The following is a 27,903-nucleotide window of genomic DNA, read 5'->3' on the forward strand; positions in this document are numbered from 1 at the left end:
CACTCATTTAATATTTAATAGCTAGTTTAATAATAATAATTTGTTGTTGAGATAATTAATAAATTTGTAGTGTGGAGCATTGGAAGGAATTTGGCTCATTGAGTGGTTTGGCTTGTTGAGTGGTGAGCCACCTTAGGTGTCGGTGTAGGGCGCGTACTTCTTTGTCCCCGCGATGAACTTGCTATGATTGGACGCTACTAGTTAGTTATCATAGTTAACTACGGAGTAGGCTGTACTAAGTTGTACCCAATCGATTGGTACATCAGAACTGCTGCGAGCCTCCACCAGAGTTTTCATCTGGCTTCGCCCTATTCAGGCATAGTTCACCATCTTTCCAGGCCCAACAGCCACGCTCTTGCTCATATCCAGCTGGAGACATCAGGATTGGTTGATGGTATGCCCATGAGGGGGTCCCACCTCCATTTGCTTTCACTGCGCGCACGGGTTTGACACCCGAACGCTCGCGTGGACGGTGGACTCCTTGGTCTGAGTTTCAAGATGCAAGCCGAATTGCACCCCGGGCTATAAGACGCCCTGGAGGGCGACATATTCACGGGGCCTTTGACCGACCGCCCGAACTAATGCTGCCCCGACCACGAGGGAATGCAGGGGCACGCGTGCCCGCTGAAACCCCGAGGATTACGACTTTGGTGGATTGGGCCTATAGGCTGCCGCAATCAGCTGTGTCGTCCCATGTCTCCAGGGTTAGCTACATACAGTAAAGCCTCTATATAACGATCACTTTACATAACGAATCCTCTACATAACGGACGAAAATCTCTTCCAAAATTAAATCTCCATACAAAATATTCGTTAACCTGTATACTACGAGATTCGTTGAATATCTCTCAAGATTTCTTAATATATCGTTATAAAAAGGCAAAAAAAGACCAAAATGCCCCACCGAATCACAATTTTGATTGGGCAGAAGAAGAAATTACACTCCCACAAGGCTCTTAATTCTTCCCTCTCCAACAAGGCCTTGATGACATGGTGAAAAAGCTTCACTTGAATGAAGAGCGGCAGGATAAGGGAGATAGAGAGCTAATTCAACAGTTAAATTGTTATGAGAGAAGATTAAGGGCTTGGAGGCTTGAAAATCAGCAGCAGCAGCAGGATATTAGAGCGTATTTTGTATGCTATCTCTATATAACGGATCCCTCTATATAACGAACTGAACAGGCTTCCAAAATTGATTCGTTATATAGAGGCTTTACTGTAGTAAGTAGTTTGTGGGGGGGAAAAGAGAAGCTTTTTCTAAGCTCCATTTAAGAGGAAACTTAACGCTTGAACAGCCACGCTCCACGGTCCTCGCCGTCCTTCGATCCACACAACTTTCACAAGACTTGGAAATCGAATGCAGGCGGAAGAATATTTTTCAACAAACTGTGGCCAATTTAGCTGCATCGCTTGCCATGCTCCGGTGGCAACCGAAACTCAACTCACATTTTAACCCGTTCCCCACTACCTAACTCGTGAAGGGACCATGTTCTCCACATGCCAGCCGAGTATCAATATCTTTCTCCATTTCTTCGGTTCATCTCTACACATGCTACCTAATCACCTACTCCATTGTAAGCTTTGTATTGGTGGCTTGCAAGGCACATCAATGGTTGCCGCAGAATCACTTCCATCTTTGTTCCTGAGAGCAACCACTAACTGTTTTTGTACAATTGAAGCTCATTCTCCAGGGTGCGGAACTCATCCAAATTTCAAGCGAGAGGGTGGGGATTTCGATAACTCTATCAGGCACCGTCTCTATGGAGTATGCTAGTGCGTTGTCTTCCTTCTCGCAAAAATTTGTGATAGAGAAACCCGGCGTTTCACCGAGCACCACTCAGAATACGTTGCGCTGCGAGCTGCAAACCCGGAGTGGTTACCATAGGAAGGACAGTGTTCATGGCCACAACGTGTCAATAGAGTGAGATGTTCCGTCTTTCTTCCGGCCGTGTTTAAGTCCCTGAAGGGCGAAAAGCCGCGGAACCCAGCAGCTTCGAGCGCCGTGGCAATGGGGAGCAGACCTTTCCGTGTGATGCGGGTGCCCGTATCTTCATTTTTCGAGAACAATGTGTCTATGTCGGCCGAACTGCGCTAGCAATTTCGTCCTGACATGATTCCCGGATAATATCTTTTGTCCTGTTTGTGTTCGTCTGGTGATATGCTTTCCTCTTCCCCGCGTGAGGTTTCTAAAAGTTAACCAACTGCATATTAAAACTAATTGCGCAAGACGCAACGGATTTTAGGCTGTTTAGGTTTGGCGTCCCGCAATTTATAGTTGCTCCCCGCATAACGCCTCTGGCCTTAACCTTCTCGCTGGGTACTAAGGCTCCGCATGCAGGCTGTATATTCTTCCGGCTCTCTAGGTGCAAAGACTAGGTTCTGACAGCATGATAGAATGCTTTTGTCAACAGCACGGCTATTGTCTTTTCCCCATCGTGGAGAGCTCCAGCGAAGACTCGAGATCTCAATTGGCTTTGTCCTCGATGCCCATCGGCCGTCGAAAACATGGGAAGCTTTCCACAGCTTGGATCTGGGGTATTTCGTGGGGAAGCGAACTGCCATTATCAACATGGCTCCAGGGGAATGGTATAAAGACCTTGCAATGCACCCATTTTTTGGAGTTGTCTTGGAATTCATCTTTCAACCATCAGTTGCACAAAGCCGGAGGCAAACATTCTAAAGATGGGCGGTTCCGTGCTCACAAAGTACCTTGTGACGCTGGGCCTGGCGCTCAGCGCCACTGCCACGAAGCCAGTGCCCAAGCAGCCTAATATTGTCTTTGTCATCACTGATGATCAGGACTTGCATATGGACACGCTGGAGCATATGCCATATCTGCAGAAGCACCTCGTGAAGGAAGGAACCTCGTTTAGCAACCACTTCTGCACCATTGCTCTCTGCTGCCCGTCGCGAGTCAACCTGTTGACAGGAAAGGCTCCCCACAACACCAACGTCACTGACGTCGCGCCGCCATGGGGTATGGTTCTTTTTAAATTCTAATTTACATCTACGTAAGAACACGATGCTGACCATCCTGCAGGAGGATATCCCAAATTCATTGCCAATGGTTACAACGACAACTATCTTCCCGTATGGATGCAGGAAGCAGGCTATAATACCTATTACGTCGGCAAGTTGATGAACGCTCATACCATTGTGAACTACAACGAGCCCGTGGCGGCGGGCTGGACTGGCTCTGATTTCCTCCTGGATCCAACCACGTACGATTACTGGGGTGCGAAGATGAGCCGCAACGGAGCTGCCCCAGTGAGCTATGCTGGCCAGTATTCGTCTGATGTCGTTGCCGAAAAGGTATTGGGCTTTATGGATGATGCTATGAAGGAAGATAAGCCATTCTTCTTGGTTGCTGCCCCCGTCTCTCCCCACGGTCAAGTCAAACCCCCACCGCTTTGGTTCGACAAGCCTGAATACCCTGCTCGACATGCGCACCTCTTCAAGGACTACAAGATTCCAAGAACTTCCAACTTCAATCCAAAAGATGTGAGTTCACTCAATCGTCCTTCAATTTGACCTCTGGCAAGCGCAAACGCTGACGTATAGTTGGTTTATAGCCTAGTGGAGTGGGCTGGGTCGCTTCTATGCCTCGCTTGAATCAGACACAAATTGAATACCACGACGAGTATCAACGCTGCCGCCTTCGAGCTCTGCAGTCTGTGGACGAGATGATCGACTCCATGGTTGAGAAACTTGCGGAGAACGATCTTTTGGACAACACCTATTTCATCTATACCACCGATAATGGTTTCCATATCAGTCAACATCGTCTTCCCCCAGGCAAGACTTGCGGTTTCGACACAGATATTCGCATTCCAATGATAGTCCGAGGTCCCGGCGTCGCCAAGGGCGCTACCAACGACGATGTTTCTTCCCACACCGACATGGCACCAACTTTCTTGGCTCTTGCCGGTCAGGAGCGCGAGGGATTAGACGGAGTGCCAATCTCATTTACCAAGACCCACGGGAAACCTCGCAAGACCGAACATGCAGCTGTAGAATTCTGGGGTGTTGGCCGCACAGAGGGCATCTACGACCCTTTCTATCAAAATGAGTTCAAGTTACCCGACGGTAACTACGGGAACAACACATATAAGGGCATCCGTTTGGTCGGAAATGACTACAGCCTCTACTACTCTGTGTGGTGCTCAAATGAAAAGGAGTACTATGATGTTTCTGTAAGTACTTTTCAAGTGAAATGGTCGGATCAATACTTCCGACAGAACGCTGACGGCTGTACTTCTCATTATTAGACCGACCCAGGCCAGATCAAGAATCTCGCTGCCGACCCTGTTCTTGCAAGCAAGCACAAGATCCGCGGCCGTCCCTACGAGCAGATTGTGAACAGACTTGATGCTCTCATGATGGTCATCAAATCTTGCAAGGGCAATGAATGTGTTGAGCCATGGAAGTCTCTCCACCCCGAGGGCAATGTCTCCAGCTTAAAGGATGCCCTCCACCACAGATACGACGATTTCTATGAGAAGCAGCCGAAGGTCAGCTTCAGCTCTTGTGAACTCGGATATATCAAGGAGGCCGAGGGTCCACAAGTGGCCAATGTCTACAAGGGGCGCCATCCCCATGACAAGAGAGAGCCAGAGTATGGTGGTCACTGGAGCTACTGGGTCTAAGCTCGGACGCTGGTGTCAGGACGTCGTTTTCAAGTCTTTAGTAATTCTCCTGACGTGGTGCATTACTTGTATATAGTGTTATACTTTATTTGTTCATATTGAGAGGTAGATATGAAATATATAGGTTGATCGAAGAATTGACTCGAATGCTCCCCAGTACGGAGGAACTAACTACTTTTTTTGCGTGGTCGCGATCTGCAAAGAGTTCTCAAGCTTTACTCTGTACGGAGTACGGAGTAGAGTTGTGAGAATGCGTTGAGCCCAAACAGCCCTTGAAGCGCCGGGCCCGTCTTGGCACAGCATCGCCCCCTCCTATTTTTAGCTGTCTGGCTCGGCTCTCCCTTCAACTCTCACGAAGCTGGGCTGGAACTTCACTCTGGAGCTCTTGATGCCTGGATCCAGCTGTCCCAAATCCAATGAGAATTTTTACCAGTGGCATCGAAATAATGTCACTGGACCTTGCAATGTGCAGCGGCGTGCTGACCAGGGCTTTTTATGTAAATATGAATGTATCGTCTGTCGTTATGCTCCTGGTGCTGTTTGCCGCCGTCTGTCGCTGGGCGCCAGGGCTGCTCTGAGACCTGACTGGTCGCACCTCTGCATCATCCTTGACTCTTCAGTGCAAGGGACATGCCCCCGTGTGACATTTTCCGGTACATATGAAGATGGAATATTGCTCAGATATTTCTAATCATGTTTCGTCGTTATGATACCTTTGATCGCTAATTCTCCCGCCCCTCCTCAGTGTCCTTGTACTGCATGTCGAGATGCATTGAGCGTGAGCGAAAGAAGAGCTGTAAAATAGTACAGCCAGCCCGGCACTCTCGTTCATTGGCGCTTGCAGATTTTAATTTAATTCCTTTATTTTGTTTGCAAGTCTATCGACGCTGGTCGTCAGTTGCTTTCGTGTCCATAGCTTGTTCACTTCTTGCCAGACGAGAGAGGGAGCAGACCAAAAGGTCATCTGGCGTGACATACCGCTGAATTGATAAAAGATGCGGGACAAACTGCTCCTCACTTACCTGGTTGCAGACGTCCTCTTTTTGGGAGGCGGCGCCTTAATTCTCACCGTTGCGTTGACGGCCAGAGATAAGATTCGATCTGCACCAACGCTGGATAATGTCGCAGAGAGATTGCTGCTTGCTCACTGTCCCCAGCTAGGTGCGGCGATCCAAACTAGCACATTTTGCAGTGGGGTCTTCTTTACTTCCCAAGTGGATGCTGACGGTTCTATTTACATTTACAGGAGAGATTATCAACGCCGGATTCGTCTTCTTCACGTTCCTCCTTTCGATCCCAGCCATTATTCAATCAAATGATCGGATATGGATGAAAATCCACGGCTGGATGGTTGTGATAAGCGGATTCATCACACTGATCATAGGATTGATCATCTGGTTTTTGACGTTAAGGACAAGGTCAACATTGAGCGATGCGTGGGGAAACGAGACACCAGAGGTGCAGAGCTTGTTGCAACAACGAGTATGTCGATCGTTCTTCCTCAGAAATACACCTTTCTTGCTGGTTTTTCTTCTTCGAGAACTAAAGAGAGGTAAATTAGTTTAATTGTTGCGGCTACTTGAACAGCACCTCGCCGCCATTTCAGGTCGATAAAACGTGTCCGACCGATCTCGATGCGGCACAAAAACCAGGATGTGTTGGCCCGTTTTCCAATTTTGCGAACAGCTTTCTGGATGTGATTTTCACTGCGGACTTTGGCATAGTGGGTATGAAGACTTCCATGTCGCAGGATGATGTGTTTCAGAGATCTGTGGATGCTGATTGTTCTCGTCTTTTAGCTATCGATGCTCTCCTACTTCTCTGTGTTGCAATGGTCCTCAAGGACCGGAAGGAGCGTGCAAGATATCGGTTGATTGACTCAAAGAACGGGTTCGGTACAATATAAACCGGTGAGGCGGTTGATTCCAAATATTTTTCTTCGGCTTACGACAACTTCACTTCATCCAACGGTTTCTGATATGTCAGCGATATTTCATGCCGGTATATACTTGTTATGGTTTTTTAGTATATGTACATTTAGAGGACAGATGTGATTGCAATACTTGTTTCTGTTTCATGCCATCATGAATGCACGATGTATTTCTAGCAAGTGTTGGGTATCTTGGTTTAATTCACTCATCCGATTATCATGACATTCACAATCAAACACATGGAAATCCAGAAGGTGATGAATCATTTCATCATGCGTTCCTTATTCTCTTGCTGGGACTCTCCTCAACGTCACAGTCTCTCTCAACCTGCTGGTAGTCCTCGAGCCTCTCCAGGGTTGAGAACTCTGACGGATTCACCTTCTCCCACTCGTCATCGTCGTCTTCTAGCTCCATATTACTGCTGCCTCCTATGCTCCTCTGTACATCGCTCGAGGGGGAGTTTTGCAAGCTTTCCTCTGTTCCATCCCAATTCAACTCCAGCTTGACGATCCTCGCTCCTCCGGGCTTCAGTCTCCGGTAATAACCTTCCACGATACTCCCTTGGACCTTGAACCCACGCGCAAGATACCATCGCAAGGCTTCCTCATTAGTTTCGTGTACGTGAGCTGTCACTGTTCGGATATTATAGTGTCTGACTAAGGCAGACACGGGTAGTGAGGATGTGGTAGATAGGGACGGCCGCCCAACATCGAGAGAATCATTATAAACCAAAGAATACAGCAACGACGCTGCAACGCCCTTTCCACGATACGGGGAGAGCAAGTGGAGCGTCTGAATATATAGATTCGTAGCTGGCCGCCCATCGACGGTATCACGTCCTAAAGGCTCTAGAAGACACCGTATCCCGCCAATGACCTTCTCCGCATGACTCGGCACCGGAGCATCCTCCGCGTATGCATTTCTTCCTAGATTCAGCCCCGTGACGGGGTGGTCGTGATATACCGCGACCCTGGACACGCTCGCGACCAGTGGATCGGTGATTGTCGCTGAGTAGAAGGATGTGGGGTACCGTATGGGGAGCAGCAGACCGGTTATGCGCATCAACGAGGGGATATGTGCTGTTTTCACAGGATCTATGGTGACTTGTGGATGTGGGGTGGGGCAGGACTGCGGGACACCAGGGTAGGGTGTGAGCTGTAAAGCGGGACTGGGACGCGTCGAGGAGACTGACTTGGGAGTCGTTGATGGGCGCGGAGGGGGTGGAAGGGGCGGCTGCTGCTGCTGCTGCTGCGAGGGAATAGGTGGAGGCCTGAGAGGTGAGAAGTACGCGGAGAGCGTTTTGGAGTGGCTGTTGTTGTTGCGAGAGGGCATGGTTGAGGGAAGGGGGAGGGGCGAAGGGGAGCCAGCGGACGCGAAAAAATGGGGTGCCATGTTCACGGTTTGGATCAGTTGCTATAGCAGGTCTGGAGAGGCATGGTAACCAACAGAAATCAAATTCTACCGTGTATTTAACGAAGGCTATGAGCGGAGTGTCCTCTTTTGTCTGCCGATGCCGCCGGGCGCGGTGCCTTGGGCCTGATCATGTCATCGCATCACGGGCGGTTTTAAAGTTGGAGATTGCGGAGATCGATAAGATAAGATCATGTTACTTGTGTGGTTGAACAACCAGCCCTTCTCCTCCAACGGCGACGGCATCTGGACCTTCGGTGCTCCAGCCGGAGAGAAAGAGAGGCACCTGTGTGATCTGAGAGCAGCGTCTACTTGGCCTGGTGCGCAGGTGCTGGCCAAGTTCATCAAAGGTACGTTGTTTGTCATTAACCGTGTAAATTCGGGTGTGTCCAGAGTTCTCCCAACGCTCCTCGCGAGTGAGTCGCTGCTGACGTCGATGGAGCAATTGTGTTCATGCACAGTCACCACAAAGAACACTGCTCCAGCCCGAAATCGCCTCCAATTGTTTCTCACTTCTAATACATTCTACCCATCTCTTCTAGCGCGCATCGCGCCCCTCTTCCTAGAACCTCCATCTCCCACGATTCGCGCGCGTCGACCGCCTCTCCTGTCCGATAGTCCATCCTTTCGATCTCAAGCTTCTGTTCGTCTCGATTTATAGACACAAATTATGTTTGCTTAATGCAATCACCTGAAGCGGTGCGCGATCAAAACTAGCACAAACTCCCAGCTCCTCGTTTGCGTTCAGCAGTGATCCTTCCGCACGTTGTTCTTGTCTTTCTGTTACAACTACGGATAAAGTATTCGCAATCGTCGAAGAAGTTTACTCGCGACTTGCAGAGCAATTATTCTGTTGCAATATGGCTGGTACGGAGGTGCAAAAGGCCGGTGGTCCCCCCAAAGATCAGTCCGAAACGTTGGCAACAATTGTAAGTGTCTCCAGGACGTCTATTTCGATCTACATAATCTAATTTAGTTCTCAGACCCGAGACATACTCGACGAGACCTTCTACAATATCATTCACGATATCGTCGCGAAAGTCCACCGTGAGGAGAAGGTAGCCCGAGCCACGTCAGCTGTAATCGGAGTAAGACAGCTCGCTGAGAAGGAGTCTGCTCCTCCCTCAGACGATGGAGCGGAAAATCAACAAACCGCGGCAGCGGTCAACGGCTCTTTGAACTCCATCAAGGTAGAGACGGGCGCAGCCGTGTATGATGGAGGCAGAGTATACTTGAAGGGCAACCCTCTGGTCACCACGAAAGAAATTCTTTGCCCAAACTGTCATCTGCCCCGACTGCTATATCCGCTATTTGGAGAAGGCGCGCGTCCGCCACCAGATCCAAATAAAGAGTACTGCAGGAAACACCCGCCAATACGTATGCCTGGTCGTGATGTTCACGGAAATCCGTTTGCCATCGAAAAAGCCACCAACAAGAAGAAGAAGACCCAAGGTCCGGACGGCAGCACCCCGACGTCTAGTCCCCCATCAAACGTCGAATCAGCTCCAGCTCCGAGTTCCCTCAAACAGCTGCCCGATAAGATGTTCATGCCGACAACGAAGTGTCCAAACTGCCCACGATACTTCCTCGTGACAAAAAGTGCCCAGCATTTGGACAGATGTTTAGGAATAACGACGAGACAATCCAGCCGTAATCGAACCCCTTTCGACAGCGGCATCAGTACTCCGGCGGCCTCAGCACCAACAGCTCGCAAACGGGCTCGTCCCGACGAAGAAGAGCTAGCACCTGCCAAAAAGCGGAAGGACATCTCAATGCAGGTCAAGTTCAAAACCGGGAAGCCTGCAGTTCCTAGCAAATTGAAAAACGGAACAACACTTGATATGGTGTCTCCTGGATCACCGCCTGCTGCCAATCTCTCCAAACCCATCGCGAAGACGAAGCTTAACAAACCCAGCAAGGATCGGGATCCAAAATAAATTGAAGAAGTGATCTTTTTACATTGCGACCCCTGTTGGGTAATGTTGATATGCCATTGTTTTGCTTGTGCCGTTGATATGCAGCTTTGGTTCTGTCATTTGGCCGCAGTCTATTGTCGTTGCTGGCCAAGGACTTTCCATACACCTAACTGCGACATGTCTCATACATAAACTTCATTTCTCTGGTGGATCATGTTGGCATTGGATTGGAGTTATGGGGTGTAGGAGATTGTTTGTCTCTCTCTCTCAATGATGTACAACTTTCTATTACTTGGAAATGGGCATTTCAGGTGTTTGAAAAACGCGTGGGTAAGAACCGACTTCATGGACTTGTGATTTTCATGTCTTTGTTTCCGATTTCACTGCATGCGAGGAAGGTTTTCGCTTTGCTAGTGACATATGAGAACTGGCGCTTTGGTGTTATGGACCCAGAGGTTTCTTACCGCAAAAGAACCAAAGAAATTTTACAGCAAATTTAGTTATGACCACTTTTCTTTTGCTTGTTTGTATTTTCCGTGTTTCCGAGCTCAAGTTATATTATACTGGGTAGGTGAGATGTGGTCATCATTCTGATATGCTCGCCGGTCAATAGCTACAAATATTAACTTCTTCCAAGTCAATGGCTTTCATTATTTAATGCGGTTTGGCACCAAAGCAACCCATACTCTATCACGCGTTTAGAGAGACAAGGTGGAGTCTGAATTCGCCGTGTTTTGGAATCATATTTTCAACGTCCTTCGGGTTCTGAGTTAACTTCCTTTGTCCTCTTCCAAACTTCAGGTCCAATAACTCGAAATGGGCACAGCATTCCAGCTTCGTGCCGGTGATAAATCTTTCGCTCTCGCCTTCCTGAAAATGCAAAATTCCCAAGAATCATCGGGGGATTGGATGCTCCAGCTGGTGGTTCGACCAGGTTGGGGCTGGCGGGAGACGCCGAATGAAGTCTAATCCTAGGCCGCTAATGCACGGGATCGCACACTCTGCACATCCTGCACATCAGCTCCAACACAACATCTTCGGTGTTCACGCCAGTTGTTCGATCGCGGGGTTTCATTGGACGGGGAACTTGGCGGCAAACGGCATGGCCTGACTGGTCAGATGCAACCCTCTTCATGAGCACCTTGTGGCCAATGGCCGATGAGAAATGGGTGATGTTCACTCAGGCTTCTGCAGCGTCGGCACGACCAGGCTCAAAATCCGAGGAAACTGGGGTGTCACTCGGTTGAATGCATTGTCAACTCTCGGATCGTACGGGGTGAGAGGCAGGGTACCCGTCGAATCCCCGATGATGATGAGGATGTGAGCCGCTCATGCGACCGTGGTCGAGGTGCATGAAATGCACCGTTCGCCCAGAAAAAACAGACTTGTGCATGAAGAATATTTCCTGAAGAAAGCTCGGGCCTTCAGTAAGTAAGGGGGAAAAAAAAATTCAAGGGTTGTGGAAAAATTCTCACCCTTTCTTGACGGAGCCAGAGCCGAGTAGTTCGTCGGCATCAAGACAAACAAGCCAATGGAGCACCAGCGATTCGATTCCCTGGGATTCCAACGTCACGCTGGATAAAATTGGGGAACATGACGACCGGCTCTCCCTGGATTGCCGGGGAAATGAGGAGCAGGATCGCGCACCGTGCTCCGTCCTCCTTTATGCGGCCGGATGGCTAGTTTACGCCACGTTCCTGTCCCCAACTCTGCACCCTGTCAACTTTCTAGCTCTCCATTCATTGGCTCCTTGTCTTCGACGAAGCAACGGAATCCTTTTCCCTGTCCAGTATCTGCTTACAGAAGTCTCTCGGTCGACACGATGGGTGGAATGTCTTCCTCGGACTTGGATCCCGAGTGAGCTCTTCGAAGCTTTCAGGGGCTTATCGGACGCCAAAAAGCTTCATCATCAATTGCAAGCATCCCTCGGCGGGGAGAAAATTTTTCAAGTTCGTCCCACCTGCGGCCTGCCTCTCTGCAGTCAGTATTTGGCGTCGAGCTACGGAGTTCTCCATGCGGTTGGGACACATTGGACAGCCGCCCTGTGCTACCTCCTCATCGCGACTTTCGCAGCCACTATCAAGGGAACGTGCACCATTTCTTCTTTGTCTCCACCGAGATCTGTTCTCACTCGCTGCACCGCCAATCTCGTCACAATTTTGCGCACCCCCAGATTTTCTTGGCGACTCTAGCCATTGATCTGGCGCATCTAAATATTGTGAAATACCACTGCACCCATCCCTCCGCGGCCTTCTTGCGGTGTGTTTTCTACCGTTGACATTCCCAAAGATCCGATCCTGTGGTTAGACCAAAGCTGGTCGTACGCTCATGTCGATGCTTGTGCAACATTGAGCCGGGGTCTAAATTTTGCGTTCTCCGCTGTAAAGTGGACTCGTCTATTCGGCCTTGAACATCCAATTTGTCCGCAGATTCATATTTGGTACGAGTTCGCCATCCTCAAGTGCACTGTGCACGATTTTTGCTATCCTTGGATACTGTGCACACCACATTTTTCCAGCCCATTACTCAGTGGAAGCTCTCAGCCCAAAGATACCTTCACCTCTATCGATAGCATATCCGGATCGAGGTTCAATGAAACATCAGACTAGTGAGAGTTCGTGGGCACAAAACTTTCCTCTTCGACGGGCGTCCTGTGAGTGGAAGATGCGCAAGGCCGGATAGTTCTCGCAACATCTGCAGCAGCGTCTTACTTATGTGTCAAATCTTCTTTTTCTCCGATAACAGACAGAAACATGGTATGACAAAGGCCAGAAGTTATAGGAAGGAAAGGCTTTGCGTCCGAATGGTATAATCGGATAACGACCTGTCAAGTCGGCAGAAGGCGCGCATCCTGTATTTTTCCGAACGTTCTACGAAACCAAACCGATTCTTTCCCATATCGATTATGATGTCGCCTTTGAACGGGTGGAAGGTTTTGTCCCCGGGTTGGGTCTCGAGAGATACGCAAGGATCTTTGGTTTCGATAGTGAAGCGGATTGATATTCCGATCACGAGCATGACCACACCTGGTCAATTAGAAGCAAGTCGACACGACCCATTCAATCAGGCCTCGAAGTACGCGTTGGGATGGGTTTACTTCTCGATTGTGCTATTGGTGTTTACCTTTGTTATAAGGTCATACCACATATGGGGTGACAAGATCCGGGCCGCGCTATACAGAGAAGAATTGCGGAATTTTGATAAATCACTGGAGCTCGACCATGAAATGGCCACACCAGCTACGGCCAACTCAACCAGTAGCTTTTTTCCCGTGCATGGTGCGTTACCTCCTCCGCCAAAGAGAGAGTCCGCCATAGCCAATATGCGGTGGTTGAACTACTCAATTGCGTTCGTACGATGGATATTTTACAGGCCGATACCTGTCATCAGACTCTGGAAGCTGGAAATTGTCCCGCCATCACTAGGAGCGATATTCATCGTCGGGTTGGCCTTCATTTTCGTCACCTTGTATAGTTTTGTTCCGCAGCCACTGTTCTACAACAGTATTCGAGACGGATCGCCCCCATTGGCAATCAGAGCAGGAATGCTCTCTGTCTCGCTGCTGCCTTGGATTATCGCCCTGAGCATGAAGGCCAACCTGATCAGCATGCTTACTGGAATAGGTCATGAGCGGCTGAATGTCCTTCATCGATGGGCTGGATACCTCTGTATGTTCCTGGCTCTCGTCCATATGATTCCATTTTTCATCACCCCTGTTTGGGAGGACGGAGCTCTTGAATTATTCCGCCAGTTCATCAAGGGTGACTACTACATTTACGGCTCTGGGCTGGCAGCGCTGGTTCCGCTCGCCGTTCTCTGTCTTCATTCCCTGCCTATTTTTCGAAATCGGATGTACGAACTATTCGTGACCTTGCACGCTCCGATATCAGTGGTTTTTGTGGGCATGATGTTTTGGCATTGCGCCAACTTTTTAACGTCCTGGCACTATTTGTACACGACGGTAGCGATTTGGGCGGCTTCCTATATCATTCGGGTGTTCTATTTAAACTGGACGAATCCATTTCGGCTTTCTTGGCTCATTGGAGAAGAGTCGGCAGTGACGACCCTCCCTGAAAATGCAGTCAAGGTTACCATCCCGACCCAAATGAGATGGAGGCCCGGACAATATGTTTATTTACGGATGCCGGGTATATCAATCTTTGAGAATCACCCGTTTACCATTGCTTCTTTATGCAGCGATGAGTTTCCATCCAGCTATGGGGAGGAGTACCGGGACATGGCTCTCGTTTTTAGGCCTTTTGGCGGCTTCACGAACAAAGTGTTGAACACCGCTCTAGTTAAAGGTCCCTTCAAAACATATCGTGCATTTATCGATGGGCCATATGGTGGGATGCGACGAGAATTGGCGGCATTCGACCACGTTGTATTTTTTGCAGGCGGGAGTGGCATTACTGCCATTGCGAGCCAATTGTTGGACCTGATCAAGAGAATGCGAGATGGGAAAGCATTAACTCGCACAGTAAGGGTGATATGGGCGCTTAAAAGACCTGAGACTATGGAATGGTTCAAGGAAGAGCTTCGTATCTGCCGAGAATATGCACCTCCAGGGACAGTTTCTTTCCACTTCTATCTAACCGGCTCAACGAGATATACCCACCAACCTAGTCGTTCGAGACCTCATAGCGGAGCGTTCCACGATAAAATAAACGATGTCTTCCAGGGGGTTGCCAGCAAGCGAGATTCCGCATATATCCGTGAAGAAGCGGCGGGTGATGAAGAGCGGGAAAAGGAGCTCCGCCGTGAGAATGAAGATACCATTGCTGCTCTTCCATCTGCGTACATTCCGCCCAAACAGTCATATGGCTGGAACTTCCCCGCTTCTCCCCCTCCCGAACAAGATCCCAGTTCCAGCAGCATGAATTTCGGTTTTCCTAGCACGCCAACTATGCTTCAAAAGAATCTTATGCGCTTCGCATTTTTGCCAACACAAAAACGGGATGGATGGAAGACGGAATATGGTCGTCCGGATATTCCCTTTATGCTACGACAATATTCGAAAGACTTCGGACGACGGTCTTGCGTATTCGTCTGTGGCCCGCCCAGTATGAGAGTCGACGTTGCGAATACCGTGGCGAGACTGCAAAGAAAGATAATGGACGACCCTAATAAAACCGAGCTCTTCCTGCATGCAGAGAATTATGCTATTTAATAGACACTGCGATGCCAGGATATTTCGTTATTATTATTATTTTCGATATTTTTCTTTTATTTGTCCTTCGGCGCATTTCAGGGACGGATTTTGCTTTCTATATACCCTGTATTTTGTAAATATGTTTTTCTTGGTCATTACACAAATATCCCATTTCTTCCTCTATGGCCTCGCTGCTCTTTTGAGGATATTACGGCTGTTTGGACCCGGGCAATGGCGGATCTTTTTTTTTTTTTTTTTGGTTTGTTGTGGGGGGGGGGGGGGGGGGGGGAGGAGAGAGGAAAGGAGTTAATAAAAAGACTGGAATAATGAGAATGAATCGAATACCCACTGACTTGAAGATTTCGAACTAGTGTTAGCTCCAAAGCTTTCAGATAAATTCCTAACAACACGTCGGTCTCTTTCTCGTTGTGCTCAGGTGTTTACAAATGAGTGTGCAGTTCACTCCCTCGAGATAGAGAAGGCTTGAGAACTGAGATTTATGAGCTGCGGAGCTTGAGTTAACAAGTCGTGAATGGAATACATAGTGAGTGGATTATAAGCTTGTCGGGATCTCGAGCAAATTGCCAAGTTTCTGAAAGTCTTTCGACTGTTTCATCGCAAAATAAGCCGAAATGTATGGAACTGCGCGACAAAACAACTTTTCGCACCCAGATCATGAGTGCGGTGAGTAGTCAACGAACCATCATCCCACCACATCGTAACATAATCCACAACCGAGCGGGACAACCAAGCGAGCGGGACACCAAAATACACATACAAATCTCCACCTTTTGCTCTCTTATATATCTCAACAACATTGTTGAATATACTTTAGAATTTAGATGTAGAGTATATAGACACTTAATAAACAGTCTTATCAATTTGATTTATTTATCTCTATTATTTGTGAAGATACTTTGATACATGCTAGTAAAAAGATAATAAAATACTATAACTTAACTAAGAAATAATTATTACATTTAGATAATTCTTATAATTTACAAAGTTTATTATATCTGTATAGTATCTTCTTCATTTTATAATGATCAGACATACGGAGAGACTTGTTAAGATATAAGAGACCAAAAAGTTGAGATTTGTATGTGTATTTTGGTGAGCCGCTCGGTGGTGGATTACGTGATATTATTACATAAGCATTTAGTCTTTGCGCTAATTTCATATTCACCGCATTGAGCTATAGTTATTCTGCCGGTTGAATATCAGAGTTGATCGGGGAGAAATGAGAGGAAACAAAGTCTAAAGGGAGCGCTCCAGCGCAACAATCATTCATCTCTTTCCCAATTATTGCATTTCTGGCAAAGAGTAACTCTAGTTAATTTCATCATGACATCCACGGCCCCTAACACAAAAGCTCCGGCTACACCTTCGCCGTTTCTTTCGCTTTCACCCGCCCACCTCGCCCGGCTCCAACCGCATACCTACGTTTACGCGCATCTAAACCCTTCACCTGATATTTCTAGACCATCCATCCGCATAAATGGTCGTACAGAGTCCCAATTCCGCCCGGCAAGTGTCAACACTGGCTCTTTGTCTCACACGAATGGTAGCGCGGTTGTTCGGATTGGCGACACAACTGCGGTATGTGGGGTCCGTGGGGAGATTTTATCAACACATGATATACCCGCATGGAAGGTTTCGAATAATGGTGCAGGTTCTAGCTGGGGTTCGCCACAAAAGCGGAATCAAGACCATGACGCCGAGGACGAGGACTATGATGAAGACGACTCAGAAATTCATGCATTCAACCTCTTAGTTCCGAATCTCTCTCTTAGCACGGGCTGCTCGCCGTCTATACTTCCTGGTTCTGCACCTTCGTCGCTCGCTCAATCGCTATCACACCAGCTCCTTTCCCTCCTTCATTCCTCACGACTAATACGAGCAAGTGATTTACGAATTTGGTCCAATCCAAACCCCACGCAAGCTCCATCCCAAGAACAATCTGAGGATATCGACATGGAGGATACTCCCGCTTTCACTGACTCGGTTGGAGCCCCAGAGCTCAAGGCATTTTGGACCCTCTACATTGATGTTCTAATAATTTCCCATGCGGGAAGTCCGTTCGATGCAGCCTGGGCAGCGATAGTTGCCGCGTTACAAGATGTGCGGCTTCCCAAAGCGTGGTGGGACATAGATAACGACATGGTTCTTTGTTCAGATCGTGTATCGGAGTCCAAAAAGTTGCGATTGCGGGGGATGCCTATATCAAGCTCATTTGCTGTTTTTGAAGCAGATCCTGTTGGAGATTGGAGGAAAGTTATTATTCCACTTCAGGATGGAGAGCCGAAAGAGAAAGACCAGACGAGTGCCGATGATGGCGATGCTGCAAGAAGGAAACGATGGATACTTGCGGATCCTGATGCTTTTGAGGAGAGTCTTTGTCAAGAACGGGTATGCATTGTAGTGGATAAGGATGGGAAGAAGCCGGGTTGCATGAAGATTTTGATGATGGAAAAAGGTGGTGGATTCTACGTTGGAAAAAGTGAGATAAAAGGACTTGTGGAGTTGGCATCTGTGAGGTGGGAGGAGTGGCGCGCCTTATTGGAAGGGGTGCGATGAGAAAATCAAGCTGCCAATACGCCATTATCAAAATATCTTAGGATATTTTCCGAAGAAGGAAAAAAAAAATAAAAAATAAAACCCAAACCAGATTCCATTGCTCCCGACGCTTGGGTATCTAGAAGTAACATATTAATCTTGAACTCTAGTTTCTCCCCTAGTTAGCGCTGGAGCCTAAATCTTGTCCCCAAAACATCCACCCCGAAGTGCCAATGCTATAACGAAAGGGAAATCTAGCCAGAGAATCAGTGGCTTACAGTATTGAGGTACTGTATCATTATTGAGTTCTCCGCTTTTTGGGTGGAGCTTCACCGACGTCCTCCACAAGGGCGGAGGAACTTGAGATACCACTTGATTCAAACCTCGGAGACACGGATTGCGTAAAGGTTTTGGGATCGAGATTAGCTGAATGACTTTGGCGTGTCTTCTTTCGGGGTACAGAAATAGAGAAAGAAACAAGGTCGATAGACGGGGAAGTGTTATCCTCCTCTGCGGTCTTTGCACATTTATTGGTTGCTTCCCCTTCCCCTTGGCCATCTTTGACCTTGGCTTTGTCCGTTTCTGATTTAGGTTCGCCAAATATGAGTTGCTTAAATAGACCTGCGAAAGAGGCCTTGGGGCGATCCTGTCCATTGTCCTTTTTGTCCTTCTTGCTATCTTTACCCTCCTCGTCATCCAAACCATCCGAAAAATTCCACATAACCGGAATATCTCCCTTCACAAGCGCTGTAAGCCAAATTGAGCTCAACACACCAGGAACAAGATACAGCAATGCAGGTTGTGGATGATTAGATAACTGCATTGCTACCAGCGTAGCCAACATTCCAAGCATATAGCCAGCCATCCCTGCTTTAAAATATGTTTTGCGGAATGCCTTTGCCTCAAAATATGACGACTCCTTATCTGGAAGCCTTAGGGCCGACTTTATGCTTGACCAGAAGCGCTCGCCCCATCCGCCCGTCGCGGTGACGTATTTAGGTCGGGAATCAGCATCGGCTCCGGTTCCGGTCAAGGTAGAGTGCTTCCGTAGATAATGTAGGTAAAGATCGAACCTCAATGCTAGTCCAATCATTGTGCCTGGAACCACAATATCTCCCAAACCAAGCATCGCCAGGGCAATGGCGCTAGGATCCTCCTTGGTGGGCGGTCGTGGAAATAGGAGCTTTATCGGTAAATCCAGCTTTTGCGCGACTGTGACCATCATGGGAGTATAAAATACGAAATAGATGTCGTAAAAGAATAAAGAGCCGAGTATCAAGCTTCCGGTAGCAAAGGTAGTAGGCGACAAGAACTGGAGGGCGCCGTATGAAAAGCCGAATCCCAGGAAATTGATCAGCCACCATGGCCGCGCGACAAAGGCGGAGTATCCAACTACGCACAGAGCGACGACAACACTCAAGACATCAAGTATGGTAAACCGAGTCCTGGCGCTGAAGACCGAACGGATATGGGCACGGAGGGTGGCTTTTTGGTAAACGAGACCGCGGATGTGCCAGAGCGATGAACGAAGACAGCCCGGAAGATAAAGAATCCCGAGAAACCCAGGCAAAGGCGAGACCCGTGTTCGAGGGGCCGCCATCGACCCCTTATCTCTAATAATCTCTATAAATATTCGCTTCTCCTGGTTTGCCTTCCACGCGGAGCCACGGGAAGTATAGAGCTCAGGGAACACAAATGATCTTATCACAGAGAAGCCGTCTTTTATAAACGCAGTCGTGAATATAAAACCAGCATGTGCGAAGTACCAATTGAGCACCTTGTTCAAAACTGCTGGGTCGAAATGCTTGAGCAGGAGGTATAAGCCCCCAAGAGTCAACCCGGACATTATAGGAAGCATAATCGCATCCGAAGGGTCAAATCCTTCCATCTTTTGCAGTATGCCCCCTTCGTCATCTGTATCATCTTCATCTTCACTGTGTTCCGTACAGCGTTTGCATTTCTTTTTCGGTGGTATGGCCGTGGACGAAGGCCTTGAAAGTGAAGCATGGGCACCGACATATATGCAAAATAGAGCCGAGATCAGTAAGTGGGTGTATGTTGGTATAAGCGGTTTGGCGATATCAAATCCATAGAGAAAACCCTCAATGGCCTCCGACAAGGAGGTCGGGAGGGACATGTTGGTTGAAAAAGAGCGAGGCGAGTGTTATCAGCGAGTGGACGACTGTGCCCTGTAGAGGAGAGCCAAAATTTTGAAGCAGTATTATTACTCGGAGATCAGAACGGATATCATCATCATCTTGAGCTTTTTGGTGCCTTAACAAAGACAATGGAGTAGTTAATTAAAAGTTGATGAAAGCTTTCATGAGGCGATCAAAGTTTGGGTCGGTTGTTTGCTCACCTGGTTGACATCATCTGCGCAACTCCTCTCCGGCGCTACAACAGGGCTTAGATTCTAGCTTGATCTGAATATTCACAATGGCTACAGATGTGGTTATTGATACTACCATGGTTAGTATGCGTGGCCTCGGAAACTCCTCGTTATTTTATTGTATGTACTTACCTTCACTCAGGGCTCCATCACTGTTGAGCTCTACAATGACCATGCACCAAAGGTAAATGAATCTGGTAACCTTCCTATAGCTGAGCTGGCTGCTAACTCCTGCAAATTGAATGCGTAGACATGCAAAAACTTTTCCACCTTAGCACAACGAGGCTATTACAATAATGTCATCTTCCATCGCATTATCCCCGACTTCATGGTCCAGACCGGGGATCCTACCGGCACAGGTCGCGGCGGAAGCTCCATTTACGGCGAGAAATTCGAGGACGAGATCAATCCATCCTTGAAACATACTGGTGCAGGTGTTTTGAGTATGGCAAATAGTGGACCGAATACTAACGGGAGCCAGTTTTTCATTACACTGGCGCCTACACCGTGGTTGGATGGAAAGCATACAATATTTGGCCGGGTGAAGAGCGGGATGAGGGTAGTGCAACGAATGGGACTTGTGAAAACCGATGGGGATGATAGACCAGTGGATCAGGTCAAAATTTTGAAGGCGAGGGTCGTCGAAGAGACTGGTGATGAGTGACAGGGCAGAATCGACGCCAGAGCAGGTTAATTTTGACTGTCTGCAGTATAAAGCAGTCATCATGAACACTCACGCACTATGGCCCACGGCAAGAACCCGCGATGGGACAAATGCACTGAGATACGTCGCAGCGCGCCCTTCATAACCATTGCAAGCCCCAGTGCAATGGCGGGGAGACATTTGGCAGAAAATATGTTACGCCCGCGCCGGCGAATTCTATGATATGGTAGATCTCTAGAAGAGCATTGTAGATTAAGCACAGTGACGGATTACGAGCGCACATTACGGAGTAGTCCTTCCCGGACAATGATGTACGGAGTATGTATCACCGCAAAACGAACCGCATCGATCAGATGTCTCCATCTTGAGCGGCAGATACAGGGTGAAATGTCCAATCTTCCACTCTATAGGGATGGCTCCAATGAAGGCGCCATCCATGGAGACAACGTTGCCAGTGTAAAAAGAAAAGCAGTTTGTCTACGCAGAGCGCAGCGAGTGGGTGATAGAAGAAATGAAGAATCAAGAGCTCGCTGAGGCGTCAAATTGTGCGGTCGCTGTGCCGAGTCTGCGCTAGGGCCCGGTTTGGCCTAGCGCAAATGTCGCTCGACTCGGCACATAAATTCAGTCTCAACTTCAACTTGTTTTTCCTCTTCTTTTCCTCCCGCCCAAGCACAAATATTGTGAAATAGACAAACCCCCCCAACCTTTCTTGGAATCACCCTGGGTGGTTGACCTCATCATGTCATAGCTAGATCTTCCTTGCTATCCAGGTGACATTATCTGGAATTATCTTCATCCAAAGCTGAAGGGGTGATCATGCTCGGACAAAACACCCTTAATGATACCACCTGGGACGTCTTAATATCTGGGACTGGCCTCCCCCAGTCACTGCTTGCACTGTGAGTTATCTTCTTTGATGGACCCATCATTGTTTGCCCCCAATCTAACAGCTCTCAATGTAGGGCGTTGTCGAGGTCTGGTAAAAAGGTCCTTCATATTGATAAAAATGACTATTATGGAGGCTCTGAAGCCGCCTTCAGCTTGCAGGAGGCAGAACACTGGGTAAACAAAGTTGGCTGCGGTGAGAACGGTCCTCTTCGGTCACCTTACTGGTGGCGCTGCTGCTGACCTGATGACTACGAAGTCAGAGCCGAATTTTGGCCCATTTGAGTCAGCGTCCGTATGGCGCTCTCCCTCAACAGAAAAAAAAGAAAATGGGAAACTTTCTTTTTCGAGGGCATATACGCTCTCTCTTTCTCCTCAGCTGATCTATACCCGCTCTAAACTACTCCCCAGCTTAGTATCTTCCAAGGTCTACCGCCAACTGGAGTTCCAAGCGATGGGGAACTGGTGGGTATATCGAGATGAAGCTCAAGTAGAGACAGGAAGTCAAGAACATGCCATTCGTGGCTTGCAGTGTGTACCAAGCAGCCGTGAAGACGTTTTTGCTGATGACACATTGACCATGAAATCCAAACGATCTTTGATGAAGTTTTTGAGATACCTAGGTCAGTCCGACGAAAGTGGGAGTTCGTCCACCGAAGAAGGTGACTTTGATACTCCGTTCTCAACCTTTCTCCGCTCCAAATTCCAGGTCCATTCGGATCTCTACTATCCCCTTCTTTGCTTATGTTTATCCCCGCATTCTATTTCCCAAACCACAGCTGGCTATGCTCTTCCAAAAATCAAAAGACACCTACAATCCATTGGTGTATTTGGGCCAGGATTTTCTTCTGTGGTTACTAAATGGGGTGGTGCCTCTGAGATCGCCCAGGTAGCCTGTCGAGCATGTGCAGTAGGCGGAGGCGTATACGCTTTAAACAGAGGAATAAGAAGCGTGGGACCTCCAGCACAGGGTTCGCCAGATGGAGATTCCAGTTTGCGAAGAGTGTGCTTGAGCGATGGAGAAACGGTATGTACTAGATATATCGTTGGCACTCCTTGGGATATTCCAGCAGATACACAGAAAGCAGAATTGCCCACCTTGACCAAGGTTTCGCGTTCTGTTATGATTGTGTCGTCGCCCCTAGAAGCTCTATTCCCTCCGATCGCCGAGAATGACCCTGTTGCAGCCGGGACTCTCGTTATCTTTCCTGGTCAGCAAGCTGCCGGAGAAGATGCAATTGATGAACCACCATTATACTTGCTATTGCACTCTAGCGATACCGGTGAATGCCCTTTTGGTCAATGTAAGTTTCTCTGCAATACCCAAACTTTGCCACGCTTTCTTTGTTGCCGCTCTCACTGATGATTTCAAATTTCGAATACTTATCTACATTGGCTGTAACATCTTTGATGATAAACCTTCCTCTGACAGCCTGATATGAGGGCAATTGTTCTGTTATTGTTATTCTCTCTATTTTCTTGGAACGCAGCGGCTAACGCGTTTGTTTTACAAGGTATAATATATGCGAGTGTTTTGCAACCATCCAGCAAGGGACACCCACGCATTGATTCAGCTGTGCAACAGCTCCTGAAATCAACTGACCCGGTGGCAGAAGTTCTTTGGAAAATGCAGTTCACCCAGCTCGGCCACCTTGGCACGGATATATTGCCGAAGGATGGACTCGCGGGCGTTGACAGTCAGATCCTGGTGTTTCCATCTCCGTGCCTTGACTTGGAGTTCAACGACAGCATGATCGATCAAGTCAGGCATGTGTGGAAGGACATTATGGGTGCAGATGCAGACGAGAACGAATTTCTCGTGTTTGAAAACCGAGAAGCTGCTGAAGAGGAAAACATGTCCGCTTCCTAGGCTTAAGCCAATGATGACAGTAATGATATGCTTGTTGCGCTACGGAATAGCTTAGATCGCTTATAAAGTAGTGCCACACCAATAAACCAGTCTATATCTAGTAACCTTTCAGCAGAAGTTCTTTTCATGTTCGTAGCCAGGCTTTCTCCGAGCAGCCACAAGTCTTAAGTTTCATCAAGTGACGCGATCCGGTTGAATTATTCCTTGGAGGAGCTGGCGGTTCGCACCGAAGAGCGGCGTATGAGCACACTAAACCCATCTTGGCAAAGTGCGTGGATGTCGGGTTCGCAACCTTGATCTGCCAAATTATCAGAATTGTCGGCTGGCGCAGTGAACGCTCAACGGGGCCAATTGCTCATCTATCGACTGCCCTGTGTTTAAGTTAACGATTGAAAGGCCATCCCGGGAATATATCCGGTTTTCCGACCTTTTCGCGCGAGCTTCAATTGAACGACCCGTCCTACAGTTTCGTTCCCGAAGCCGCCCGCTTTCTGGCAACAATCCGGCACGTCGTTCAGCAATAAGAAGCCATGGGAGCAGGCGGATCTAAACCCTCAGAAACGAGCGGAGGCTCGAGACATGTTTTTAGGAGGTTAGAATTTTCCACCTAGCAATACTCCGCGCGCATGGGCATCGGCTGCGATGAAGTGCGGGCTGGCAATCGCGAAACTAACGTATTTCCAATTGGCTATAATTTAGCGAAACTCCAATTCAATTCTCCCAGAATCTTGTTGAATCTTTACAATCGAGTTCAGAGGTAATACTCCCCACCCCCCGTTATCGCTGCAGTGTGTTTTTAACAATTCCAATCTGCAGACCGACTCCTCCCGTGCCCAAACCATAGAACTCCACATCCAAAACCGCGTCGCAGAGGAACTAAAACGTATCCAAGCCCGCGAAACTCAGACTCTTGCAGACCTCGAACAACGCCTCGCAGAAACTACTCAGTCATCAGCCTTCACAGACCAATCCACATCCCTTGACGCACCCCGCGTACCTTTCGCCGGCCCTGAAATCGCCGGATTACCCCAAGATCTCGACCAAGATGCTGCGAGACGGGAGCTAAGCAGCCAGCAGGTGGCGCTAGAGATTGAAGCGCTGCGGGAGAAACTCGCTGCTAGACGGAAGGTCAAGGAGGTCGATGCCGGCGTGGAGAAGGCGAGGGAGGACGTTGTCAACTGTTTGAGACGGAAGGAAAAGAGGCCGCTCGACTGCTGGGCTGAAGTGGATACATTCAAGAAGGAAGTTGCTAGATTAGAGAAAGACTGGGTGAAGAAGGTCATCGGCTAGAGCTTTGGTGGTTATATAACCCCGATGCGTTGAAGCATCTGTTGCCGAGCGAAAGTTCTATGACAGAAGCACTGAAAGTTATGTCTTTTGCATCGCAATGCAAGAGTGTTGTATTATAAAACAAAATGGGATGCATAACATAGAGCAGATGAAAATTTAAGATATAGTTTTTTATTTAATATACAGATTGACCATGCATTCGGGCAGATCGATCTCTCCAATATCAGTCGTATGCAATATCAATATGTTGTCAAATGCATTTATAGGAGGTCTTAAACCTCCCAGCAACCTAATCTCCCGACACTCTCACCAGCTGCTCTCACAATACACGTTCGTGCTAGCTTTTCCTTTGCAATGTTCAGCGTAGTAGGCGGGCTTGTGCACGGATTACCTTCCAGTCCCGACGAAGACGACAGAGACGGTGGTGTATAAGGCTCTATCTTGTTTGCAAGTATCACACCAATGCCTGTTCCCCTACCAGCACTCAGGTTGTAGTTCCCAGTTGTCACAAAACCAATCAAGTCCCGTTCATCCGGAGGTGGGGGGTGGCGGGATGTCTCAACTGAGTCTGAAAACACTCCGGTCGGAATAGCAACCGTGCTGTTGGAATTCTCACTACATGCGTCTGGTTTAGTATTCTGCTCTTTTTGGCCTCGAGACTGCCCTTTTTTGCGAGTCTTTTTGCCCACATTTCCTGAAGGCGATGCGTTGTTCAGGAGCGAAAGCCATTGGTTTCGAAGTACAGGGTCGGTTGTCGGAAGACGATAGATCCGTGCACGAGGGGCAGGAGTCCCGCGGTTGACCAAGCTAAGCCTGACAGTTGCGAGGGCCGGTTTTGCTAAGAGAGATTGCGAAGATAATGGAAGACGGTCAGACTTGGCCTTTTCCAGAAGGATAGAAGATGCAGCCGAGGGCGTAAGGTGATGGATTCCGAGAGGAGGAACTTCGGGATCCTTTGAAGTGGAGTTGATCTTCTCCGGAGCAACCGTGCTCTGGCTCTTAGAGCTTTCGCTCATCTCCGCTTTTTCGATATTGTTTTTTGAGCCTGCAGCTTTACTTTCTCCATCTGTCCCCTTTCCAACAAGTATCTCCCAATCGCAGGCCCAGCCACGACCAATTTCGCCGCGTCTACCGTTCCCAAGGTCAATACTGTCAAACTCCACTCGTTTACCCTTTGGCTTGCGCTCCCATAGGTCTTTCTGCAGGTTCCTCTGCCGGATCTCCCACGCCCACCCAGCCTGTGTTCCTGGAAAGTCACCCGGGAACCAGCTCTCTCCAGATTCAAACGCAAGCTGTTGCTGTTCATGGACACCGCCAAACCTGGGATTACCACCAGAAGAGAGTGGATAGTACATGATAGAATACCATATTGGCTTCACACATTTCCAAGGGACCAAGAGCGTCCAACGGCCTTGATAATTCGATGTTCTCGATGGACCACCCGGGCGAGATGTAAGAAGAATGACTGGGATCTGCGGATCTGTTGGTTTCGGTGATGGATATTCGCCAGGTGGTGCGAGTGCCTTCCTTTTGCTAATGGCTTTTTGGCTGGGAAGAAGCCGCGAAGCTGTGAGACGGGCAGGACGGGAAAATAGTTCTGGTCTTGACTGGGTTGCGTCTGGAGGCCAAGAAGATAGGAGAACAGAAAGACGATCAAGGCTTTCCTCAGAGTCAGAGGGCTTGACCGTCCGGGGAGGATATCGTAGACGTGGGTCAGAGGTATTAAAAGCTAAAAGGGCATTTTGCGGGAGCGAAGCGGGATTGGTTAGGCCGACAAGGGACTTCCAAACTTCTTCGGGGCAGCCTAAAGGCCTGCTGCTGCTTTCCGGCGGCGAAACAGGTGTGAGGGCGGCAAGTAAAGCTTCGGTTGAGCCGGGCCCCGACAGTTCAATGCTTCCAATCTCGAAACGGAGATCTTCAAGCAAAACTGGTGGCCTTTGTATCTTCGACACTTTCAACAGCTCTTGCCACAGCTGTAGAAAGGCTGAGGGATGTACTCGAAGGAACATTTTCCGCTTGGGTAGCTTGTTTGCCGGCACAGGCTTGCCTGCATCGACCAGTTCAACGTCCTCCAACTTATCGTGGGCACACCAAATCAGTGTAACTGGTGCAATTGGCAGCTTTTCACCATCCCTCTCGAATACCCACGTCTCTAGGCTTCTAGTCCCGGCTCTCCATTTTTTGCCTTTGTTTCCCCATGCTGCATCTCCCTCCACACCAATGGCTTTTAGCAATCCTTCGATACCCTCTTCCCTGCCTTCGAGTCCGATAGTAGAGACATAGCTCATATCCCACGCAATAGCTCCTCTCGCACTGTTCACACGATGCGTAGGCCTATAGGATTTCTCCGTAGGTGTCAACGGAATAGCGAATCGCCAAAACGGAGCCTTTGGTTCCGTCATATGCGCCCGTTTAGCATGAAACATATGTGTCGGCAACCATGTTTTTCCCCGTTGCCGCTTCTTATATTTAGACAGAGGCTTCTCAGGATGCGAGAGCTTGTTCTTTTTGATTTTCGGCACGCGCGGGGCGATATCAAATGTATGTTCGGCATCACCCACAACAGGAACCGCTTTATCAGCACCTGATTTTTTCGCAGCTCTCTCCGCTTTCGAGCGAGCATTAAGATTCTGCAAGCGTCGAGCTGTCTCAAGACGAAGCCGTATTTGTTCCGTGGGTTTACGCCGGCGAGCAGTAACAGTGGGCGTGTTATCCTCAATCATCTACAACATATCATTTTCAGCCCTAAATCCCAACACGTAGTAACCACCACAAAGGCTGACTCTGCCACAGTTCAGACAGTAATAAACATACCTCCCTCTTCGCCCTCGCCCTCAATCTCCTTGGCACCCTCTTCACATTATGACTTGCCGTCCTCCTCCTTAAAGCCCGCGGCACTTTTTGAAAAGCGCGACTTGTCAACGCATTTTTAGCACTACGTATCCCCGCCTCCAGCGCACGGATCTCGTATTGCCTCGCCGCCACGAAGGCGGATACGTCTAGCTCGCCGGTCTTGGAGAGCGCAGCCTCGGAGCTCTGTACGGCCAGAGTACGCGCATCATGGGTCTTGGCGCGTTTGCGGGTTTGGGGGTTTGCGTTGGGGCCAGCTTTGCGCTTTTCGGGTTTCGAGGGTTGTTGGGGTTTTCTCTGCCGCGGAGGGTTGGGAGCAGCCATTGGGTCGTTTGGCTGACGGA

At 48.6% G+C, this 27,903-nt stretch overlaps 13 protein-coding genes across 13 annotated transcripts; 10 read left to right on the forward strand and 3 right to left on the reverse strand.

The window, feature by feature from the left end:
* Positions 1-990: 990 nt before the first annotated feature.
* On the forward strand, positions 991-1,472 carry CIMG_12991 (uncharacterized protein; the record flags this gene model as incomplete). Its single annotated transcript, XM_004445230.1, has 3 exons — positions 991-1,134; positions 1,183-1,221; positions 1,296-1,472. The coding sequence occupies 3 exons, from the start codon at positions 991-993 to the stop codon at positions 1,470-1,472; spliced, it is 360 nt and encodes a 119-aa protein (XP_004445287.1).
* A 1,210-nt stretch (positions 1,473-2,682) lies between these two features.
* On the forward strand, positions 2,683-4,778 carry CIMG_05816 (arylsulfatase; the record flags this gene model as incomplete). Its single annotated transcript, XM_012358609.1, has 4 exons — positions 2,683-2,977; positions 3,041-3,501; positions 3,573-4,193; positions 4,269-4,778. The coding sequence occupies 4 exons, from the start codon at positions 2,683-2,685 to the stop codon at positions 4,644-4,646; spliced, it is 1,755 nt and encodes a 584-aa protein (XP_012214032.1). The 3' UTR covers positions 4,647-4,778.
* A 367-nt stretch (positions 4,779-5,145) lies between these two features.
* On the forward strand, positions 5,146-6,746 carry CIMG_05817 (tetraspanin). The gene is made up of 4 exons (XM_001241920.2): positions 5,146-5,807; positions 5,893-6,128; positions 6,208-6,373; positions 6,446-6,746. Exons 1-4 carry the CDS (start codon positions 5,642-5,644, stop codon positions 6,550-6,552), a joined length of 675 nt encoding a protein of 224 aa, XP_001241921.1. The 5' UTR covers positions 5,146-5,641; the 3' UTR covers positions 6,553-6,746.
* A 101-nt stretch (positions 6,747-6,847) lies between these two features.
* Positions 6,848-7,969, reverse strand: CIMG_05818 (GNAT family acetyltransferase; the record flags this gene model as incomplete). Its single annotated transcript, XM_001241921.2, has 1 exon — positions 6,848-7,969. One exon carries the CDS (start codon positions 7,967-7,969, stop codon positions 6,848-6,850), a length of 1,122 nt encoding a protein of 373 aa, XP_001241922.2.
* An 878-nt stretch (positions 7,970-8,847) lies between these two features.
* Positions 8,848-9,924, forward strand: CIMG_05819 (transcriptional activator; the record flags this gene model as incomplete). The annotated part of the gene is made up of 2 exons (XM_001241922.1): positions 8,848-8,916; positions 8,971-9,924. The coding sequence occupies 2 exons, from the start codon at positions 8,848-8,850 to the stop codon at positions 9,922-9,924; spliced, it is 1,023 nt and encodes a 340-aa protein (XP_001241923.1).
* Positions 9,925-11,068: 1,144 nt separating this feature from the next.
* On the forward strand, positions 11,069-12,736 carry CIMG_12992 (uncharacterized protein; the record flags this gene model as incomplete). Its single annotated transcript, XM_004445231.1, has 3 exons — positions 11,069-11,223; positions 11,287-11,330; positions 11,398-12,736. 3 exons carry the CDS (start codon positions 11,069-11,071, stop codon positions 12,093-12,095), a joined length of 897 nt encoding a protein of 298 aa, XP_004445288.1. The 3' UTR covers positions 12,096-12,736.
* Positions 12,737-12,811: 75 nt separating this feature from the next.
* On the forward strand, positions 12,812-15,238 carry CIMG_05821 (metalloreductase transmembrane component; the record flags this gene model as incomplete). Its single annotated transcript, XM_001241924.2, has 1 exon — positions 12,812-15,238. The coding sequence occupies one exon, from the start codon at positions 12,812-12,814 to the stop codon at positions 15,071-15,073; it is 2,262 nt and encodes a 753-aa protein (XP_001241925.2). The 3' UTR covers positions 15,074-15,238.
* A 1,117-nt stretch (positions 15,239-16,355) lies between these two features.
* CIMG_05822 (3' exoribonuclease) lies at positions 16,356-17,632 on the forward strand (the record flags this gene model as incomplete). The annotated part of the gene is made up of 1 exon (XM_001241925.2): positions 16,356-17,632. Exon 1 carries the CDS (start codon positions 16,400-16,402, stop codon positions 17,630-17,632), a length of 1,233 nt encoding a protein of 410 aa, XP_001241926.1. The 5' UTR covers positions 16,356-16,399.
* A 277-nt stretch (positions 17,633-17,909) lies between these two features.
* CIMG_05823 (signal peptide peptidase) lies at positions 17,910-19,748 on the reverse strand (the record flags this gene model as incomplete). The annotated part of the gene is made up of 1 exon (XM_001241926.1): positions 17,910-19,748. One exon carries the CDS (start codon positions 19,746-19,748, stop codon positions 17,910-17,912), a length of 1,839 nt encoding a protein of 612 aa, XP_001241927.1.
* Positions 19,749-19,997: 249 nt separating this feature from the next.
* CIMG_05824 (peptidyl-prolyl cis-trans isomerase-like 1) lies at positions 19,998-21,199 on the forward strand. The gene is made up of 3 exons (XM_001241927.2): positions 19,998-20,080; positions 20,143-20,184; positions 20,251-21,199. Exons 1-3 carry the CDS (start codon positions 20,048-20,050, stop codon positions 20,662-20,664), a joined length of 489 nt encoding a protein of 162 aa, XP_001241928.1. The 5' UTR covers positions 19,998-20,047; the 3' UTR covers positions 20,665-21,199.
* A 146-nt stretch (positions 21,200-21,345) lies between these two features.
* On the forward strand, positions 21,346-23,419 carry CIMG_05825 (rab geranylgeranyl transferase escort protein; the record flags this gene model as incomplete). The annotated part of the gene is made up of 4 exons (XM_001241928.2): positions 21,346-21,563; positions 21,627-21,745; positions 21,813-22,853; positions 23,064-23,419. Exons 1-4 carry the CDS (start codon positions 21,481-21,483, stop codon positions 23,417-23,419), a joined length of 1,599 nt encoding a protein of 532 aa, XP_001241929.2. The 5' UTR covers positions 21,346-21,480.
* A 335-nt stretch (positions 23,420-23,754) lies between these two features.
* Positions 23,755-24,854, forward strand: CIMG_05826 (uncharacterized protein). The gene is made up of 3 exons (XM_001241929.2): positions 23,755-24,011; positions 24,119-24,176; positions 24,236-24,854. The coding sequence occupies exons 1-3, from the start codon at positions 23,950-23,952 to the stop codon at positions 24,707-24,709; spliced, it is 594 nt and encodes a 197-aa protein (XP_001241930.1). The 5' UTR covers positions 23,755-23,949; the 3' UTR covers positions 24,710-24,854.
* A 127-nt stretch (positions 24,855-24,981) lies between these two features.
* Positions 24,982-27,896, reverse strand: CIMG_05827 (ribonuclease P complex subunit Pop1; the record flags this gene model as incomplete). The annotated part of the gene is made up of 2 exons (XM_001241930.2): positions 27,524-27,896; positions 24,982-27,432 (listed from the first exon to the last, which is right to left on the reverse strand). The coding sequence occupies exons 1-2, from the start codon at positions 27,881-27,883 to the stop codon at positions 24,982-24,984; spliced, it is 2,811 nt and encodes a 936-aa protein (XP_001241931.1). The 5' UTR covers positions 27,884-27,896.
* Between the last annotated feature and the right edge of the window lie 7 nt (positions 27,897-27,903).

The sequence above is a fragment of the Coccidioides immitis genome, assembly GCF_000149335.2.
Source record: "Coccidioides immitis RS genomic scaffold supercont3.2, whole genome shotgun sequence".
Taxonomy (NCBI): Eukaryota; Fungi; Ascomycota; class Eurotiomycetes; order Onygenales; family Onygenaceae; genus Coccidioides; species Coccidioides immitis.